The sequence below is a fragment of the Chenopodium quinoa genome, unplaced genomic scaffold (genome assembly GCF_001683475.1).
Source record: "Chenopodium quinoa cultivar QQ74 unplaced genomic scaffold, ASM168347v1, whole genome shotgun sequence".
Classification (NCBI taxonomy): Eukaryota; Viridiplantae; Streptophyta; class Magnoliopsida; order Caryophyllales; family Amaranthaceae; genus Chenopodium; species Chenopodium quinoa.
In genome coordinates this window covers 3,640,710-3,660,927 of record NW_018745003.1, presented here as the reverse complement: position 1 = coordinate 3,660,927, position 20,218 = coordinate 3,640,710, and the positions used below count along the sequence as shown (strand labels likewise).

Below are 20,218 nucleotides of genomic sequence, written 5' to 3'. Positions count from 1 at the left end.
TAAAACCAGATAATTTTGCTCAATTACATTATATAAATTATAAAATATTACAGTATAAGAATAATTCTAGATACCAAGTATAATATTTATATCATGAAAAATGAAGTGTAGGGATAAAATGAGAACATAGAAGGGCTTTGCATGTTACAATTCTCACTATATCTGAAAAACAAATTGATCTAATAATATAACTATACTATGTTAATAAAAGGATCCCTTGTAAATTCTGTTCTCAAAAATTCTTTCAATTCAAAATCCTCATAAAGAGGAAGAAAGAAAAGGTATAGTCATATAGGCCGCTTGATTCAAAGCCATAATTTACTCTCTATAATCAATTATATCCACGGTGACTAGCTACATCTCTATGTTCGAGAAATGAAGAATGTGTTGAGCTTAAGCCATTTTACCTTGGATTTGCCGATGAATATGCACCAGAAACTCCACATAAGAGAGACCAGTTGGAGTTTTATCTTCTACCATATATGAGAAGAATAACATTCCTGGATGATAAAGAAAGCAGACTCATCAAACTTTGAAAATTTGACCTCTGAAGTTCTCAGTTTATACAAATTTCTTTTAGGGACCATTTGTACAACAATGATGCAAAAACCATGGTAAGAAAATTATAAATTCATAAAGCAGGCATTGTTCTCTTTATCACGCTTTCACAGAATCACGGTTAGGATAGCCTGTGCTGCAGCCGTGATATTTAACCTGTTCTATGCTACACAAAATAGGTTTCCTTACCCTCCCTAACTTTAGCTTACAAACAAGGGCAAATTGATACCTTAACTCTGCCTCCCCTTACTTTCTCTCCTCTCCAAATCCATTTATCCAAACAAGTTGTAAAGCTTTAATACGTTATATAATGAACAACACTAGATAAATCACTCTATTGACTCTCCAAACTACAAAAGGAGAATCCGAGGTAGTGTGCTAATTCTTCATGTAGGATGAAATGAAATTTCTTCCGATGCAATCAGTAATAGGAAATTTCCCAAAAAAATTAAAAAATAAAAAATCATAAAATAAAGTTTCAAAATGAATTTATAAACTTCAATAGGAAATTCAATGAGTTTACCTAAAGCATCCCCTTTCTTGCACAACTTGAAGCTGCACAAGCAGAAAGATAAAAAATAAATCTTCACAACATACACATCCATCTTAAAGATTACATACTAGTATAATATTCAAAATGATTACAAAAATTCAAACAGACATACCGGAGGTAGGAACACCTCTGCCGTCTTATCTCATTGATAACCTCATTAAACTTCTTAGACAGTAGATTGTCATATTGCTGCAACACAAACTAATAGATGGGAGAAACATAAGTTCAAAGAGATACACTGGTAATAGGTATTAAAAGCTTCTTATTTAAAGATAAATATAAATCACCATAACTCATGAAAAGGTCCAATCATTTAAGAAAAAATAGACTGTTACTATAGCTAAACAAGTAAACAAGCACTAAGAAATTTTTAAGGATGCCACAATCTCTTTTCCATTTACTTTTATGCTTGCATCAGTGGCAGAGTTCCAAGTAGACAAAAAATGGAAAAGATACAGCAAAATCAATTATCATGTAAAAGGATAAAGTAGAACTACCTGAGTTGGAACTTCATCAACTGAGGTTGTACCAAACAGAGATTGTATAATACTGGGATCCACAGAGGTCCCCACATAGACTAAGGCATCCTCCCCATTCTCAAGAAGATAAATTCCTTCATCACTCACATGCTCACTAGAAAGTGGGATAACTGGAGGAATTGCGGATCCATCCATCTCCTACAGACAAATTTTTAGGAGAATGAGTTTGATCGCATAAATAATGTCACTGAGAATGAGTTTGATTGCATAAATAATGTCACTGAGAATGAGTTTGATTGCATAAAAAAAGTCATCGAAAACAAAAATCTATCAGAAGACCTCATTCATACCTTTGTTTCAAGGTCATGGACAGAAAACATCCTAGGATACACCAGTGGAACAGCCAATGTAGTAGACAAAGAAGAGACATACGTTGTCCAGAAGGAGCGAACATCTGTTCGCCCATCAGTCCGCAGTCCAATGCTTTTTATTAATGCTGCAAAAGAAAATTTTTGGATACAACATCATACACACTGATTTCATTCCTAAAAATTATTTTCATTTACAAGTTGATGGTGTAGGCACCAAAAAAGTGAAGGGGAAATTTTAACTTCTCGCAGACACAGCTCAAAGCAGTAATTTTTACCAAGGGTGTACAGAGGCAATAGCTTGAGGGCCTCAGGAAGAATGAGCTGTCCTGCTGATGATACTGATAAATTTGCGCAAAATTTTCGGTAGGAATGCAGAATGTTGACACAGTGGTTTGTCACCTGTTCCCTGACTTGCAAGAGTGGAGTAGTGGGAACACCAATGGCAGCTTAAAGGAACATCCAAAATAAAAAATAAAATTAGTATTCTTGACAAAGAATCAAGTCAAAATTATGAGCACTGAGCAGAGAACTGGTCAATAAAATATGAGTTCTATAATGAAGCAACATGATGCAAAAAATATGTATAGTATTCATATTATCAGGAGGTCAATGAGATTCCAGCAGATTTTAAGCAAGAGAGATATAAAAATCAATTCCGAATTTAGTGCAGGGACAACCATTATTAAAAAGTTCTAGGTAGTACTAGTACAATGTTCAGTAAATGGTAATTTCATTATATTTAAACTTAGTAATATACCTTGCTTCATAAAACAAGCAAATTGAGTATCCAAGTCAGCTGAGCGGAACAAGTTACTCAGAACACTTGTGCATGTAAGAGAAAGGGTGCTAACACGAATTCTCCGCTGTCCATAAACAGTAGTGTATAAAAGCGCACACTGCATTGTCAAGGAGATAAATGTTAATCATTGGTATACACATTAGGTGATTAGACTAATAAGAAAAACTCATATTGGGAATTAATCAACGGTATACGCTGTCACCATCTGACCTGGAAAGAGCATTCAGCACCATCTTGTAGCTTATCATCATGTTTTAGAGAGACCATGAGAGCCTTGTCACAATCAATCTGCATCAAGAAAGATACTCAGGTGAAGAATTGAACATTCTAACAGTGACTTAGAGAGAGAGAGAGAGAGAGAGGGGATAATAGCCAAAGCTAATTCACAGAAAATGTTACCATCTTTCTTCTTTTACCCCACAATATTTATGACAATCTATTCACTCTCTCTTACTTTATACACCTTTACTCTTAAACCCACCAATCTATTTCCTTTACTCTTAATTAATCCTCTTATTTTTTCTAAAACCCATCAACTCACCTAGAAACAACCATCTACTGTGAGTAGAACAAAAAACGGAGGGAGTGCGTAACACAAAATATACAACATTCCTCTTGATAATGTAACACTGCCAGAATTTGGAGAACGAGTCTTAATTCAACCTATCATCAGTTAGGAAGGAGTATAAAAGCCCCAGTTGTACACATTTGGAATAAAAAGGAATATAATCATGGAAAATCATTATTTTATTGTCACAAAGGACAAGTGTAACCTACAGCATTCTGCAACATAAGAAAATGTTGTTCTTGGTAAGGAACTAGCCGATAGCATATTGTGTTGATTAATACACTCAATATAGCAATATGATGGTTAGCATATTGTATTGATAGATACACTCAATCTATAGAAGTGTTAGGTAAGTCATAATGATTAGCAGTTTATATTTGTACTAATAAGATACATAAGCACATGAGTTCATTTTGCTCCGATTAGTAAATTAAGTGTAATGGACTGAACCAATTTACTACCTACCAATCTACCATACACCAGCAGTAGACTGACTAGTTAAAACAGTTAGTTAAGGACCAATCGGCTCTTTATCCAACTACTCCAAACACCCCTAATTTCTTGAGATAGATATTTGTTCAATCTATGCCTAGAGTGAGAACATGACTATATAGGTCAGCAGAATTAAGTACAAAAATTTCCCACCATGTTCTCCCTCTAACCAGATTAGAGCAACAACATCATTAACTGTGCTAGCATGTCTAGCAGTTCTAATATAAGGAATCATGGTCACAGAATTAATCTCCCACATCTTCAAAATCTTCATCAACCATGATATAACTAATGCTTCTTTCCTAAAGAAAGCCACAATATACCTCATATCTATATTCAATGTAAGAATTTATTCACATTATCTCTACCTTACAAAATAAGTTAAAGAAGAGTATACATACCGCAGGGAGATCAACATCGGTCGGAATACGTTTGCAAAAGTTTCCTGAGTATTCTTGGACTTGAAGACCCTACAAAAATTTTAATATTAGAAAAAGAAATAATCAACGAATGCTAAAACTTGTAAGTTGTAAGTTTTTAACATAGACAATGACCTCAAGGCGGATATGAAACAAGACTTAGAGAACAGCCCAAGCAGAAAGAAGTGTAGAACAAGCACTAAATGCAAACAAGTGTACATACCTGGCTGCACCTTACACGCATAACTGCTTCAAAACCTTGGGGTCTAGTCACATTCCATCGAAGATCATTGTAAAGCTTGGCAGTATCAGAGACAGCCGAGAAGGGGTAATAGTAATAAACCTGAAAATGGAGTATTGTAGGGAGAAAATTATCATATATATATATACTAGAAAAATCCATCAGTGAGAAAGCGACAACAATCTGTCAAAACACCACTAAAAACATACAATAGTTAGCTGTGCATAGATTATACATAGGAAAAAAGCAAAACTAAGTATGTGCTATATAAAAGTCTTAAAAAATCTAAACTACAAATTTCACAATTGTGCGGATGGATGATCAATGACGTGGACAAACGCAAGTAAATTTATCTAGAAATCTAGTTAAAGTTAAGACGTGCCATTTTACAATATAGAAGTTTGGAAATTTCATGGGAGGAGAAACTAGGGAAATAGAGACTCGAGAAACTATAATTGCAATCTAAGGACAACAGGTACCTGGTGCAATTTACCCTCTGCTTAGAGAGAATGGTTACACTTCTATTTCTATTAGAACCAAGGAAATTATTGGGATAGCAAGAGAGGGAAGTAAAAAAGTTTATTCTTGTAATATAGCAAGGTATAGTGGTGGAAAATTGTAAGAAAAAAAGTAATAAAACAAGCCGTGGGAAAACTTTTAGAAAGTAATAAAATTATGTGGGCCACATATACCAAAATAGAAAAAGTGCAAGTATATCATTACTATGAAACGGCCAAACTGTGTAAGTATAATCATTACTATGAAACGGCCAAACTAGGAAATTGTAACCATTATTTTGAAACTGATAGAGCAGTTTGGTATAGGCAAATAGGCAATGATCTATTTAAGGATTCAACTTAACAGATGTTTGCACAGATAATGAGAGTGCATTAGCAAATAAAAGAACAAAGTAATATTTAGGTCATCTCCAATCATACTGAAAATTTATAAGGAATATCATAGTGGACCCTCTACAACATATGACTATTCTCCATAGAGGGAAGCCATTGAATCCATTCACACATAGAATAAACCCAAAGTGGCAAAGTTTTCCTGATATAGTCAATTGCTATATAGCCGAGCCACCAGAGAATAAATATGACAAGGCACTGACACTGCTTTATCCTCTAAAAACAGCACATCAAGCTGCAGATACTCCAAAAGAAAAAGGGCAAACATGCCTTCACATTAAAAACATACTCAAATCCAATGAATAAATTGGAACCCAATATACAGGAAGAGATGATCCCTGTTTCCACTATGTGAGAGCACATACAAACTACAATCTTAAGAATGGGTGAGATATGAAAAAGGTAACACAAACAAACTACAATCACAACGCCTAACGCAACTATCAAATTATTTTTACCAAAACACATATGACCATCAAATTCTTGGTATCTGAAGTAAAAAGGTAGAAATGAATAGCATCACTAAGGGGCTTGGAAACAGTATAAAGCAGAGTACTTGGAAGAACATCCAATAAACCAGATATGATTTTAAAAACAAATGAAAGTTGAACAAGAAAAAAATATAAAATAAAGAAGTCAGTCGATAGCTACCTGTCCTCCAGTAGTCTTTGGGATGACTGATGTGGAAGCAATGTCTACATAGGACTGGGTGGTGATAAAAAAATCCACACAAACCTGACAACAATCAAACTGTGAGTAAACGGAAGTTACATAAGAGCTCTAGCCATTGTAAAAATCATCTCATGCAATTTATAAGTCTAAAAAATGAGAAGACCTTAAAAATACCTGGAACTCAGCAAATTCAATAGCCATTTCTTTCAATGTCTTATCAGCAGGCTGGAGCAATCTATGGGCTTCCTGGAATGAAAGAACCAGAGGAATTTTTTGTTCAGTTCTCCCACAAGACGTCACATGCATAATAGATCCAAAAAAGAAATGAATCCAATGGAATAAAGGTTGAAAATATGACTAAACAAACTGACGAAAAGACAAAAGTGCATATGCTGGGCCATAAAATATCAAAGGTGATGTCACTAACTCATGCATTAGCTCAGCAGACTAAACATGCTACAATAAAATACAATGACTGCATCCATTAGCATACCCAGTAAATGACCAAGAAAAACCAACAATTTCGTGAATCGTCAACACTAAGATTTGGAGATAGCAACCAACTAGAAGTACAGGAGCCTACAGCTACACTACTCTAAGCTCATTGAACAAGGACCAAACACTAGCCCTAGCATCCAAGGACAATATTTTAAACTCTTCATATTCTTAATCTGCTACATCAAAAATTCCTATTATAACTGTTATGCACCTTATAGCAGTGGAGTCAATGATATTACTGAACATATCATACATATGAGCCTCTAATTATGCTATACAGTTTGTTAGTTAGCTAAAATGTTCCATACAATACCACAGCTACCACTGCCGAGCATGAATTCCAGTGTTGACGCAGATCTGGGAAGAAATCAAGAGAGTAGAGAGCCTGTTCCTAGATGAAACACTGAGTCCTATACTACACTAGTTGACTTTAACATATAGTCTAGCTTATCATCTCACCGAATAACCTGTTCCCACCATATCATAGACTGCCCGATATAGATGTCTCAATAGAAAAGCTCAAGCTAATCTATGAAAAGCATTTTTTATTTTTTATTTATTTTTTGACAAGTAATAAAGGAAGATATCGGGGAGACGCCAAGGGTGTCCCCCACTATCTCCCACTAAGCCATATACAAAAGGAGGTCTAAGGACAAAAAGGTACATGCCCCTTGAGTTGTTGTGAGTTGTGACTTATATAAAAAGGCTTTACCTTCCAGTGTATAATTGGAAGGTTTCAAAGCAGGATTTAAGAGAGTGAGTTTCCCGGACCCTACGAACATTTAAAAGGATCCCACCTCCTCCTTATAATCCCCCATATACAAGAGCAGCTTCTTCATTATCAAAATATTAATTACTATTCTATTCATCACAAGTTGGTTGAACCCATGTTTTGAGGATGCTGATGCTACAGAGTATAGTAATACTTAAAAAGAGGAGAAAAATCTTTTATTTATTTATTTTTTTTGGAGGAAGGGGGGGGGGGGGGGGGGGGGGGGGGCATTGGCAAAAAAGAATTCGTTTTAACTTTTAACATCAAAGTTGCTATCAAAACATCCCACTTAGAGCTTACCTTCTCACCCGCAGATGTATTAGTCCGGCCTTCTGCCTCCCTAGCAGAAAGTGCACCAATTCCAACTGATGGCAACACTGCACAACCACTCTAGAAACATTAACATGCTAATAAAAATAAAGTTACCAACGAAAATTTGTAACAAGGTTACGCATATAAAAGAAATCCTACTAATAGCATATATAACCATCAATATAGACGAATAAGGCCATGCTTAGTTCACCTTGTCAGAAAAAAAAAGGTTTAGATCAAAAATAAGTTCAGGTCATATAAAAAAAAAAAAAGTTCTGAACATGCTTTATCGTTTTATGTGCGATTTTGTATAGTTAAATATCTTAAACTTCGTAATAAAAAAATTAAGAAAATTACATATTAATAAATATACCCATTATTACAAATCTAACAAACCACACTTGATATGGTTTTTCTAATACATATAACGTCAAAGTTTGGGCAAATCAGACAATCAGATCAAATCAGATTAGAAAAAATAAGTTTAGATCAAATCAAATCAGATAAGCAAAAATAAGTTTAGATCAGATTAGATAAGCAAAAATAAGGTGAACTAAACAAGGGCTAATTATGGGATATAGTGTAGCTAGGATTGTTCAAAGAAAGTTATGTGAGCAAGGCCACATTCAAGTCTATTGCTCATGATTAGGGATGGCAATTTAATCCAAATTCGATCCAAATCCGATCCGATCCGAAGAAAAAAGTCCGATCCAAATTCGAAATAGAAAAATCTGAATCCGAGTCCGATTAAAAAAGTTCGAATCCGAATGGAGTTGGATCGGACTCGGATCTTGCTTGAGGTCCGATGGACTCAACCTGAGTCTGAGTCCGACCCGCTATACGTAATATAATTATACGACGTAGGTTTTATAGTGCAAATTATTGTGGGTCATTTAAAGAGCCAAAAGCCCAAAACCCTTTTTCTAGATTCTACCGCCACTTTCTTTTCTCTACTACTCTAAGTCATCATCTCCTATACTCATTTTTCTCTCTCCTCAAAATTCCTCTTCGTTAAAAATCTCCCTTTTGAAACCCTTTAACATTTCTATCTCAATAGCTAACCTCTCTCATCTCCTATCAATTTGAAGACCCAAATTTGGTTCTAATGTGTAGCTAACTAGCTATGCTTGTACTGGTTCAAATCTACAAGATTCCTTTACAAAGTTTTCTTATCAATTTGTAGATCTAGTTTTGCAACTTGTTATAAGGATGAAATTTGAGGTAAGCGTAAGTATTATGCTAGTTTGAGTTAATAGTGTTAGCATATATTTCTACATCTGAGTTTGTAATTTTTATAATTGTAAATTTATAAAATATCAATTCAATTTATATATTTAATTCTGTTGAACGTTTATTTGCAATTATAGATGAATGTAGAGTCTTCAATGATTTTGGATATATAAAATAAAAAATAAAAAAAAAGTGAGATTTGTTAATAAACTGTTCGGATTCGGGTTGGAGCCGGAGTTGGCGGAGTTTATTGGACTCGGACTCGGAGTCGGATGCGGAGTTGGAGCCGGATTTTAGGTCTGATTATGTGGCGGGTCTAAGTCGGATCTTACATAGTCCGACCCGGGTCCGATCCGTTGCCATTCCTACTCATGATTGCATTGATGCCAATAATTGTCAGGTGATCAATTTCAAACAGTCCTGGCCAGCCCCTAGAATAGAGTTTTTAGAGTAGTCTCAAACTAGTAGAAGGATAAACAGAGTATGAAGCATAACCACTAACCATTAGAAGATACCTAGTACTTTAAAGTCTAGCCACAATAGCATTTATCAACATTCAAAATATGCCTAGGGACAAAACAACTATATAATGCTTGCATGGACAAAAGCAAAACTTAATCTAAATGCATGGATGTGACTGGAGACTTACCTGACTGAAAGACCAAAAGTTTTCCTCCTGTGCTCTTCATTGCCAAAAATGCAGCCTGAAACAAAAAAGAGATGTAACTAAGTCAGCTAACAATTTGTTTATCCCAGATAAAAGCTACTTGTAACTTATAGTTGATCATATCGATGGCTAACATAGATGCAATTTATAAAGATAAAACAAAGCTCCAGCCTTGATTGAATAAGCATGTGCCAAGAAACCTAAACTATTTGATAATGCTAATAGAACCAAGGCAAAAAAGAAGGGGGGGGGGGGATATTCATACATAAGCATTGAATCCTCCCAGGAGTAAGAAAATTTTCCAACTCCAACACACCAATCATACACGTCCTACCTTAATTGCTGCACCAAGAGCCGAATCTGCAGTCATATTACTCTGAAACATAGTTGGGATGCTTTCCAGCAATAACTCTATATGCTGACGGCACTGATATCAACAAGGCAACATGAGGTATGGGTTCAAAAAGTTACATATATAGAAAGAAAAGTGTCACTAAAATTCACTGAATTATACTAAAAGCCTACCTCTGAAAGCCGGACTATCACATCAGATTCAAGAGGAGTATAAACATCTTGTACATCAGGAACTATGAGCATCAATGGCTGCACAAGTTTTTAAATGAGGCAGTGTTCAAAATATATAGATTTTCAGACTATAAAATTTGCATTTCAAGTAAGAGAATCACAAACTTTGAATATATACATCTCTTCTCTTTTCTGATCTAAACTTTACAAGATGAGCAAACAATGCAAATAGAAATTTCAAGGCTGATTCAGCAACTGTACGAACTATGTCTTCCCTACAATTAGAAAATCACCTTACCCCTGGCTTCAAGCACCAAGGAAAGAAAAGAATAACAAGGCAGGAAGAAATGGGGGAAGAGAGGGGGGGGGGGGGATAAAAAGATAAGGATGGCCTAATCAAGAAGCTGAAGTTTTCAGTGATCAACAAGGACACAAGTCACACAGCCCTACACCATTTTATGTACTTCAGCTCTCTATTGTAGGAAAATAATTGACACAAGATAAAAGTCCTGAAAAGGAAGTTCCTTAATAAAAATTTTACTAGGGCCAAAAGCAACTAAGCACTTAGCAGAAAATCTAAGTGAGACAAAAATTAGCAAATACTTCAAATTGGAAGACACCTTTATTGTCACACAGCATTAGAAGATATAGCAGTGGTAAGCAAACCTGCTGTGATGCACGCTTCAGATTGTAAAAATGTATTGTTGAATCAAATGTTGCAATACCCACCATAGTCCTTGGACCTTCCTGTAACAATAATCAATGCATACAGTCACCACAAACTGAAGTCACAATGCACTTGTGTTAGTGGGGCTATGCACAAGCATGGGAACAAATAAATAAACCTGAACAGAATCAAATACAACACATAAATTCCATAATCAGTTAAGACGTCTAAAAACTCTAAAAGTTCTTGCCATGTGATCCTTTACAAACGCTTTGTAAAGGATGATGAAGCTAAATCAGAGCACAAAGAAACATTTGAAGAAAGAGGAAAATATATATTGTAGGAAAAGGGGCATCAATATTCAAGGAGGGGAGAAACAAATCCTCAACCTAAAGTCCTACACTACTAGAAACAGAATGATGTTGTAAAAAGCAATGGCAATTAGAAGTTTGAGAACATTTTACAGAAACAGACAGTCTTGTAATTATAATATCAAAGTCTGGAGATATTCAGCATCCATTTCATTCTGTAGATTGAAAGTATGCAACAGAGGCATCATATGAGAGCATTTTGAAGGTTCTAGAGGTGAAGAATGACAATGTCCACAAATTTCTGATCCAAAGGCAGAGAACCTCTTTCTCTAGCTGCTCCTTAAACAAAATATTTGTTGGTGTCTAGGTGACTTCAACAGTGAAAGGTTTCTCACAGTGGACAGGTGACAGGGTATGGTAGACCTTACAAAATGCTAACACACAAAAGTTATAGCTTGCTCCACTAGCTAATTATCATCATAACAGCAGTAAGATATGCTGTTTCAGCAAGGAGCAACTTCAAATCATGGAAAATAAAACTAAAGGGCTGCTAAATCATCAAACATGCCTTTGCCTCAAAAAAAAAAAAAAAAAAAAATCATCAAACATGCCTTAAATATTTAATAATCCTCCTTAGGAATCTGTGTTACAAGACTTACAACCAAGTTCTGCTGTATTGTGGCACAAATCAAAGAAATGTTTACTAATGAGGTCTAATAAAAATGTAAATCCTCATAGGGGATTTCCAGAAAGATGAAAGCCATTAATTGTTCAGATAGGCGTAAATATTGAAATTCAAGAATGAACTTACAGGGAGGTCAGCAATAACTTGATTGATAGCACTACAAGTTGCTGCAGTTGCACCAGTCTGTAATGCATTCATTGACACATCAATGAGAAAGAAAAAGACTGCAGGCATTGGCTCACGCACCTGAACAAACAAGGATACATCAAAAATATTTGTGAGTTGGATTTCTTGGAAGTTGGATGAACAGGCAAGTAACCAAAACATATATAGACAAAGTAGAAGGTAAATCAAGACATTGGGATTCCACAAGAGCATGACCAACTTAACGGAGTCATCCTTTCTGCAGCAGCAATAATCAATCAACCTCCAATTTTTTAACAATAAATCCCTACTCTAGTACTCATAGTATATATTTCTCAAAACATTTTGAATTTTAAAATCATCTTTGAATTACACTAAATATTTTTTTTATAAGATCTAACGCCAATAAGCCCAATATAATGCTAATCACCCAATTATGCTACTTGATTATCTATAATTGGAGTCTCAAACAGTAACCTGTATCGACAGTCAAACTATATCAATCACCCATTATAGAACAAAATCCTGACAATTTCCAATGTAGTAATAGACATACACTTTAGAGCTGGAAAAAATGGTTTTTCCCCCTCTCCACAGAATCAAAGGCAACCAGGGATCTACACCATCCATTTCTGACCCCCATTAGTAATACGCTAGAACAAGTAGTCTTTGTAGGCAACTGTTACTGACTACAGCCTAATGTCTTATTCTCAGCAGGTGAGATTAAAGAATAGGAGTTTTAAGTTAATTACAGCTATGGTGTTTACTTGCTGTTCGCTCTTCAACAAGATTTTATAAATTAGGAAAAATAATCTTATAAACAAGAATAAATAAACAATAAGAAAAAAGAGGGCCAGAACTCTAGGAGTTTAGTAAAGAAGTAACCAAAGTACTTAGCAGTAGAGTGTGCCATTCGCAAAAAGAGTATTTCTTAACAGTCCCCAGAAGAAAAGATTCAAAAAGATGCTAATATGACACTCCTATGGCCCAAAAAGAACTATCTTAGACCTAAAAAAGCTAAATATCTCACTGCACCATTCATAGTAATCTTACAGGACCCAGAGAATTGCCAAATGCGATTCTAAGAACAATCAAATCACAGTTCCCTTCCTAAGGATAAAACATTCTTTATATGTAGTGATCCATGATGATAATCATTGGTCAAAGTTCAGACAGAGTCCAAAGCATACCTTTCACCTCAAGAAAACTTGCATTAGAGAAAGGCTGCTACCACAAAATGCAAAAATATATGTTTCCTTGTTTAACCACCACTATAACACATAACACAAACATCTGACAAGATTATATTTTTTTTAGGAAATCTGAACTATATCATATAATGAAGAGTGTTGTAAGTACTCAAAACTGCAATACCAACAGGCATTTACCCTCTTACAATAGAATAACTTTCAAATCGAACAAGAAACTGTAAAAATGTATGAGAGAAAGGATGTTCTTGTATAAAATGGAACTACAAAATAAGACTCCTCTACATTCCAGCAAAATCATCTGTCAGGATTATGGAAGAACACACCCAAAGTCATACAAGCTATGCATGACCAAATGTGAGCAACTTAGCAACTATATTCCCCTACCAAAAAAAGCTTGCCCCATTCATCAAACTAACATCTATTGAACAGTAAGAACCCCAAATGGTCTCATTCCATGCTTTTACAAATTTGTCCATTAAACTTCCTTTAACTTCTACAACAACCATCTACTATAAGAAAACACATAAACTACATCCTCATAGAGTATGAATGAGGCAGAATTCCATGAAAAGTAACTAAGATAAGAGGAGGGTGAGCTCCATATCGATCATGGACACAAAACCCTAAGTTTAGCCTTAAAAACTTCCAAAAGACAGATCTACACTCCCAAGGTGTTGGGCAAATGTTAGAAAACTGTCAGCATAATCCTAGCATAAGAATCGCCAAATGATAACCCATTACAAAAATGAGAAAGGCTGAGGGAACTATTAATATATTAGTATCAGATAATATGGTAACTAACCATATACTCTTTAGTAGCAATAAACTCAACAGTCCCTCTACACAGCTCAGGCCTATCATCAGCATCTCTACGCCTCCCATCAGGCCCCAAATTGCAATGGTAATCACGAGGAGTTTCATCGGTAACACCTGAACAATAAACCAAAAAAGTCAAACATTTTAAACAGTTATAAAGTTCTTCATGCCAAATTAAACCTCCCAACTTTTTCAATTTACACATTTTGACTTTTCACACTTGCCAACGTAAAACTTTGCATATCTATAACTATGAATGAATGAAAATTATAAAAATTTGATGCTTGGAAACCAACCATTGAGACAATTCTAACAGGATTCCACATGACTATGTTTTTTTCTTATGAATGAATCACTAACATTGGTCAAATTGAAATGTAAGTGAATAGTAAATCAAAATGGGTATCCGAGGGAGTATTAAACAGGACTCATGCAAAAAATAAATAAACGGAATAAACCATCCATAAATCAATTTTTTTTTTTTAATAATATTATCCCTATCCAACCACATTAAAATTATGCACTCAACCACTCAAGACCCAACCTTTATGAGGCAACATACCCGCAAATCACATTCATAAATTTAGTATTTCTTAAAAGTGAGATTTTTAGAAGAAAGCTCTTAGAGATAGATAAATATAATTTGACTTTCCAGAAGATGAAACATGAGAGACAATGAGTATACCAGCTTCCTATCATACTAAAATAAAGTTAGGACATGAGTGAGAAATGGATAATTGGAAGTGGATGTCAACTAGCTCAATTAGTTAAAGTATTGGGTGGTGGTACCCAACACTTGGGATCAAATCCTCTACATCATAGTCCTTTGACAGTCTTCACATCAAAAACTTGATTTAAAAAGAGAATAATAAGTTAGAAACAGAACAAGAATGACATAAAAAATTTCAATTATTTAACAATAAATATGTACTTCAAGCCTAATTCATAACACCACATACTACTATCCTAGAATACAAATGCTGAGAAAGCAACATGCTGCAATAGCCAAAAAAAAAATTTATAATTAATTGAACCTTGGAGCCGCTTTTCTTTCCATGAAAAGATTTCAAATAAAAGAACATGATCATCTTTGACTCACCACATAAATTACATATAAATTTCCTTCCTTGATCAATAAATTTAACAAAGGGATTTATGTAGGCTTTGCAGCGAGAACACCGGACAGGACCACCTTCTCCAAAATCAACCACCTGAAACTCCAGTAAATATAAATATGAAGGGGATAAACAAAAGTTTGCAGCTCTAGAACTTCTGTCAGCACAAATTTGCATGAGAGAGAGAAAGAGAGAATATGATGCAGTGATATTAAGAAAAGTTGGAAAAGAGATTAGGGATTAGGGACATGTCCAATCACGTATTTTCACTATAAGCACAGTTAATGCTTCCTAACTATTCTTGTATCAACAACCAACACGCCACCAAAATATCATCCATTTCAATTTCACTGCCTATACTGTTTCTTTCACCTTCAAAATCGCAGAAATTTATTATTATACAGAAGAAAAGCATCCGAACCATCACAATTTTTATCAATTTACCAGGATCAACCATGATGAAGAGGAAAGAAACAAAATACTTGCTATGTCAAAGCAATAGTCAGGTACATGTTAGGAAAAAAATCCCTCATTTTTAGAGCTCCTCCAAGGGAATTTGATAGAAAGTGGTACAATCAGTTTATATGAAAATCGGTTCTCTTCGGGAAAGTCAACCCAGGTAATCAAATGAAATTACTGAACAAGTAAATCATCCCGCATTACCTGAATAGGCTCCTCAGATGGATGAGGAAGTGCAAATGGCTGAACCAACAAAGCTAGTTGCATCCCAGATGTTCCAAGAAGGTCAGCAGTACAAGGGATCTGTGGATACAAGAGAAAGTAACTATATCAAATTCTAGAACACTTTGCTTAATAACAAGGGCAATCACTATCCCTCACCCAATAAGACTAATCACCTGATTGATTGTACACCTCATGTAACGAGGACTGCAATTTCCAGTATCCTTGACAATGTACTCACTGGTAGCAGGCTTCAACAAAACAATTCGAGAGAAATGAGCAGAAAAAAAAATAATAAAATCAACCATGTACTTTTAAGAATTTAATTTTCATCTTTATAAAACAAACACTATTAAGAAAATTTCACATCATATAAATATATATGGCTTAACCAGATATTTCTATGAATTTAATCAACAGCAGAGTACAATGGCAACACCTTGATTGCAACTGCAGGGCTAAGGTAGATGTTCAAATCAAATGGAAAAATGTCTATTTAAAACAAAGTTGGATCTGAGAAGGGTTAGCATAAGAAAAAAACAACATACAGTGTTGCCTAGAATGGAAATTATCAAACGCCTAAAATCCTAACTAATTCTTGAAAGTTGCTTGAGCATTGAGTTGCTTTTAACAGCTGGGCTGATCTCCAACATAACCTCAGAACAGTTAAAAGAACTCCCAGCTCAAGCTAGAAGGCTTGTCAGAGGCATTGGTTTGGATAATGGACTTTTAGGGTGCAAAACAAAAGGTCTTTAATACACGATTGTATTAAAAAATAAAAATTAAGGCTGCTAAGAGAGTAAATGGATGAAACGGCCAAAAGCACACTAAAGTACATTGATAAATCCAAATAAAGCACCAATGTTTCAAAAAGGGCAGTTCTGGAGAGTAATAGCATAAAGTATACCGGAGGAAGGTTAGCCTGATTGCCAACACGAGTTTCGTGCACGACCATTGATGAATTCGGAAGGGGACGTGGAATTTGATTGGGATCAATCTTTGATGGCCCAGTCTGACTCATAGCAGGCATATTGGCCATAGTTTGAGATGGTCCTGATGGTGGCATGCCATACATCCTAGGTGGCTGCATAGAACCTGACATTGATGGAGGTGGAGTCACCTGAAATTTATGAAGCCAAAGATATAACAGAACAGAAAAGGCTACTAGTAAACTGATATAAAGGTATGGAATAGACTCAAAGAGCAACATCTATAATTTATACATGTCAAAGTAGAATACAAATTACAACAACAACAACAAAGAGAAAAAAAAAGAAAAGCCACCACTTCCTTATTCAGAGAAGTACAGCTATATCTTTTCAGTGGCCTATATCATGTCCTTACGATATCAAATTGTTTGGGGTAGCAAATGATTTTGACAAAGGCATATGTGTGAAGTAAAAGACAGGTATTCTATTAGCCATATCAATATCCATATCTAATATTAGGATCATGTGAGCAGATGAACAGCAATAATTAAAATTTCAAGTGGAGAAATCCCCAAACAAATGCAATATTAACTCTTACCTTCCGTAATTGAGGAGGCTGCATACCATATGGAGACCCCAAAGGAGGTGGTGCACCCTGTACCTGAGGTGGACCTGCGAAAGGAGAAGATGACTGAGATAAAGGAGATGCATGATCAGTTGACGAACCAGCAGGCCCAGTCCCGGGAAAAGAGCGCACAGGTGGAGCTTGGAATGGGGCCCTAACTGAGGAAGCAGACATTGGAGGAGGACCAACTGGTGGCTGCCGTGGACCTCCAGGAGAAGAAAAACGAGGTCCACCGGACAAATTCCCAGTCTGGAACATAGGATGTCCATTACTAACAGCACTTGGAGGAGCAGTCGGCAGAGCAACTTGACCAGTAGTCATTGGAGGAGATCCAAAGCCGCTAGGATGAGACATCAAAGGTGGAGCCACTGGTTGAGATCTGGCAGGAATTGCAGTAGGTGCCCCAGGTGGGGGGACAGCTGGACCACCTGCAGAGAAGGGCCCTTGAGAAGGAGGTCTAGAAGCAAAGGGCTGAGGTTGAACACCTGGTGGAGGAATAGAGGGTCTACCAGGTATCATACTTGGTGAGGCCATAGGACCCGCAGGAGCTGCTGCAGCTCTCGGGACTACACCAGGTGGTGGAGGGCCAGGCCTAGAAGCAGGTGAGGGTCCTAGAAAGGAAGCGGGAGGACCAGCTGCAGATGGAGGAAAACGAGGAGCCTGCCCAAAAGGTGGAGGCCTGACAGAACCAGCTGAAGACGGTGGTGGAGCACTTGGTGTCTGATTGATATGCATGTTTTGAAAATTTTGAGATAAGGATGAATCAGGAGTCCGGTTCATATTTGGGACATAATTTGGGGGTGGGGGCTGTGATTGTGAGTTGTTCGGTCTAGTTGCCCCTGGAGGTACAGGAGCAGACATTTTATTAAAATCAACAAAGCTCAAACCTTAAGCTCAATTACAATCACCACCTTCTAGGGCTCTGGTATCCACCTATTAATTTACAGAAATCCAGAAAAAAAACTTTATCAAAATCAGAACATGTCAGTGAAAATGAAATGTAAGATAGTAAAATGTTTTGAGTGTACTTAGAAAGCACAAGTACATAAAAATCCATGTTCACGCACTTTCTAACATTGATACATTTGCATCCAACTGCCAAAGGATAAACAAAATTTAAGGTCTCATACAGAAATAAAACAATCTGAAATTCAGTACACAAACCAAATTTCTTGCTGAATATATGACTAACTAACTTAGCAAATCATCAAAAAGTGAGGAAAAAGCCACAACCTTTGCTCACAAAATCCCGATTAGGATGTGATTACGATGTGTACGAGTGTGCTTTATTCTCCCCCATTCCAAATACTTGCCAATGAACAAGCAGCACTTATTTTATTCTTTATACAGTAACTTCTAACATTACAGTTCCATAGAAATTAACTAACCAAAACCGCAAATGTTTTGTAACATTGAAAGCATATACCGAGTATATAGAATGTACAATTCTCTTGCAATCATAGTTCAACAAAATAGTGTAAATTTGATAACATATAGTGGAATATTAACGCAATTGAGACTACGAACCGCAATCTTAATATAAAAAAATTATTAGCTTAGCAGAAACATTCATAATTAAACTTAATGCAATGCCACATAGCAATCCAAATTTTCTCATAAAACAAATGACGACTAGAATTTCACGTAATGATGCTAAACTCGATTGAAATTCATAGAACGCTTAAATCATCAAGGTGTAAGTGTATAATCATAATCTAAAAATTCAAACTTAGCTCTAATTATCTCAAATTAATTGGATCAAACATCAAATATGACAACATTAAAATCAAATCGAAGCTAAATAACACGAAAATTCAACGATATGACAAAAAATTTTAAAAAATTGAATTATAACAAAAAATGATGAAATCAGAAATTAAGGGAATCGGAGAAAAATCAACAAAATTCGTAAATTAAAGAACGGAAATTGAAGATTAGAGAAGATAAAAATTCATAAGATTAACCTCGATACGCGCCGGAGATTTTTCCGATTGAGATCGCCGGAGATTAATGTCGCCGGAAAAGAGGAGAGAGAAAGTAGAGAGAGAAATATAGTTGAAAGAAAGTAGAATTAGTTTTGTTTGTGATGGATTGACCGGTGTGCGACGTAAATGGTACGATTACATGAATGAAAGTCCATAATGTTTGGGCCGTGTTAATAGCCCAAAAGATTCAAAAGTCCGATGATTATGGCGAGAGTAATAGTCCATGTTGAGATTATGGGCCTATCGCACAAGTATTTTTTATTTATTTATTTAGTTTTTGAAACCATGGCACAAGTATCTTTAGTACTACGCATTTGAATCTTGCTAACGAGTGGTCGGTTTTGACTGAAATTTAGGGAGCTTATTTGGGACATATGGGTCTTTATTTTCAATGGTTGGATTGCTGATAGCTGCTCTCGTTTAAGAGTTATGATGACTTCTTGGAGCTGTGTTTTTGTGAGGATGATTAGGCGTATCATGAGAAGACTCATTTACATAATTTGTTTGATTCAAGGGGGGTTCATTCTAAAGTAAGTATTTTATTAATTATGTTTAGCATGTAGTTTAATTGCTGATAATTCTCTTGACAAATACATGACTTCTGATTTTTTGGCAAATGAATGTTAGATATTGATTTTTTCAATAATGTTTATTTGTTAAAATGATTATTAATATAAAGGCTTATTTATAATCTATGTTATATTAGTGTGATATTACATGGAATGAGTATTTCTTTTCTTGCTTCTATACTTGGTGGTTTGAACTTAATATTTAAAAATACCCTAATTGGTTTCAATTACCAATTTTGTTGGAGATTTGAAGCTATGTATTTTTATTCATTATGGAGGTTTTTTTGTTAGGCTTTTATTTTTAGAGTAAATTTTATTAGCAAGTAGATTTTTCCTATGTTTACATGCTTCTATTCTATGTTGTTAGATTAATCATGGGTTGATCATCTTTAATATGTATGTACTTATATATA

The 20,218-nt window shown here is 35.4% G+C and overlaps 1 protein-coding gene across 1 annotated transcript; it reads right to left on the bottom strand.

Annotated features, from left to right (window-relative positions):
• LOC110707957 (protein transport protein Sec24-like At4g32640) lies at positions 1-19,567 on the bottom strand. The gene is made up of 25 exons (XM_021886048.1): positions 19,216-19,567; positions 17,225-18,184; positions 16,605-16,817; positions 15,874-15,948; positions 15,680-15,778; positions 15,001-15,112; positions 13,888-14,015; positions 11,857-11,976; positions 10,734-10,814; positions 10,068-10,145; positions 9,877-9,969; positions 9,525-9,579; positions 7,634-7,710; positions 6,238-6,309; positions 6,043-6,126; positions 4,463-4,582; positions 4,222-4,290; positions 2,971-3,048; positions 2,719-2,857; positions 2,237-2,407; positions 1,941-2,086; positions 1,609-1,788; positions 1,224-1,312; positions 1,082-1,113; positions 1-500 (listed from the first exon to the last, which is right to left on the bottom strand). Exons 2-25 carry the CDS (start codon positions 18,110-18,112, stop codon positions 394-396), a joined length of 3,306 nt encoding a protein of 1,101 aa, XP_021741740.1. The 5' UTR covers positions 18,113-18,184; positions 19,216-19,567; the 3' UTR covers positions 1-393.
• Between the last annotated feature and the right edge of the window lie 651 nt (positions 19,568-20,218).

Coding starts and splice junctions, on each gene's coding strand:
- LOC110707957 (XM_021886048.1), bottom strand. CDS start 18,112: ATGTCTGCTCCTGTACCTCCAGGGGCAACTAGACCGAACAACTCACAA. Junction 16,818..17,224: donor AGCCTCCTCAATTACGGAAG/GTAAGAGTTAAT, acceptor CATAAATTTCAG/GTGACTCCACCTCCATCAAT. Junction 4,583..6,042: donor CAAAGACTACTGGAGGACAG/GTAGCTATCGAC, acceptor CTCCATTTTCAG/GTTTATTACTATTACCCCTT.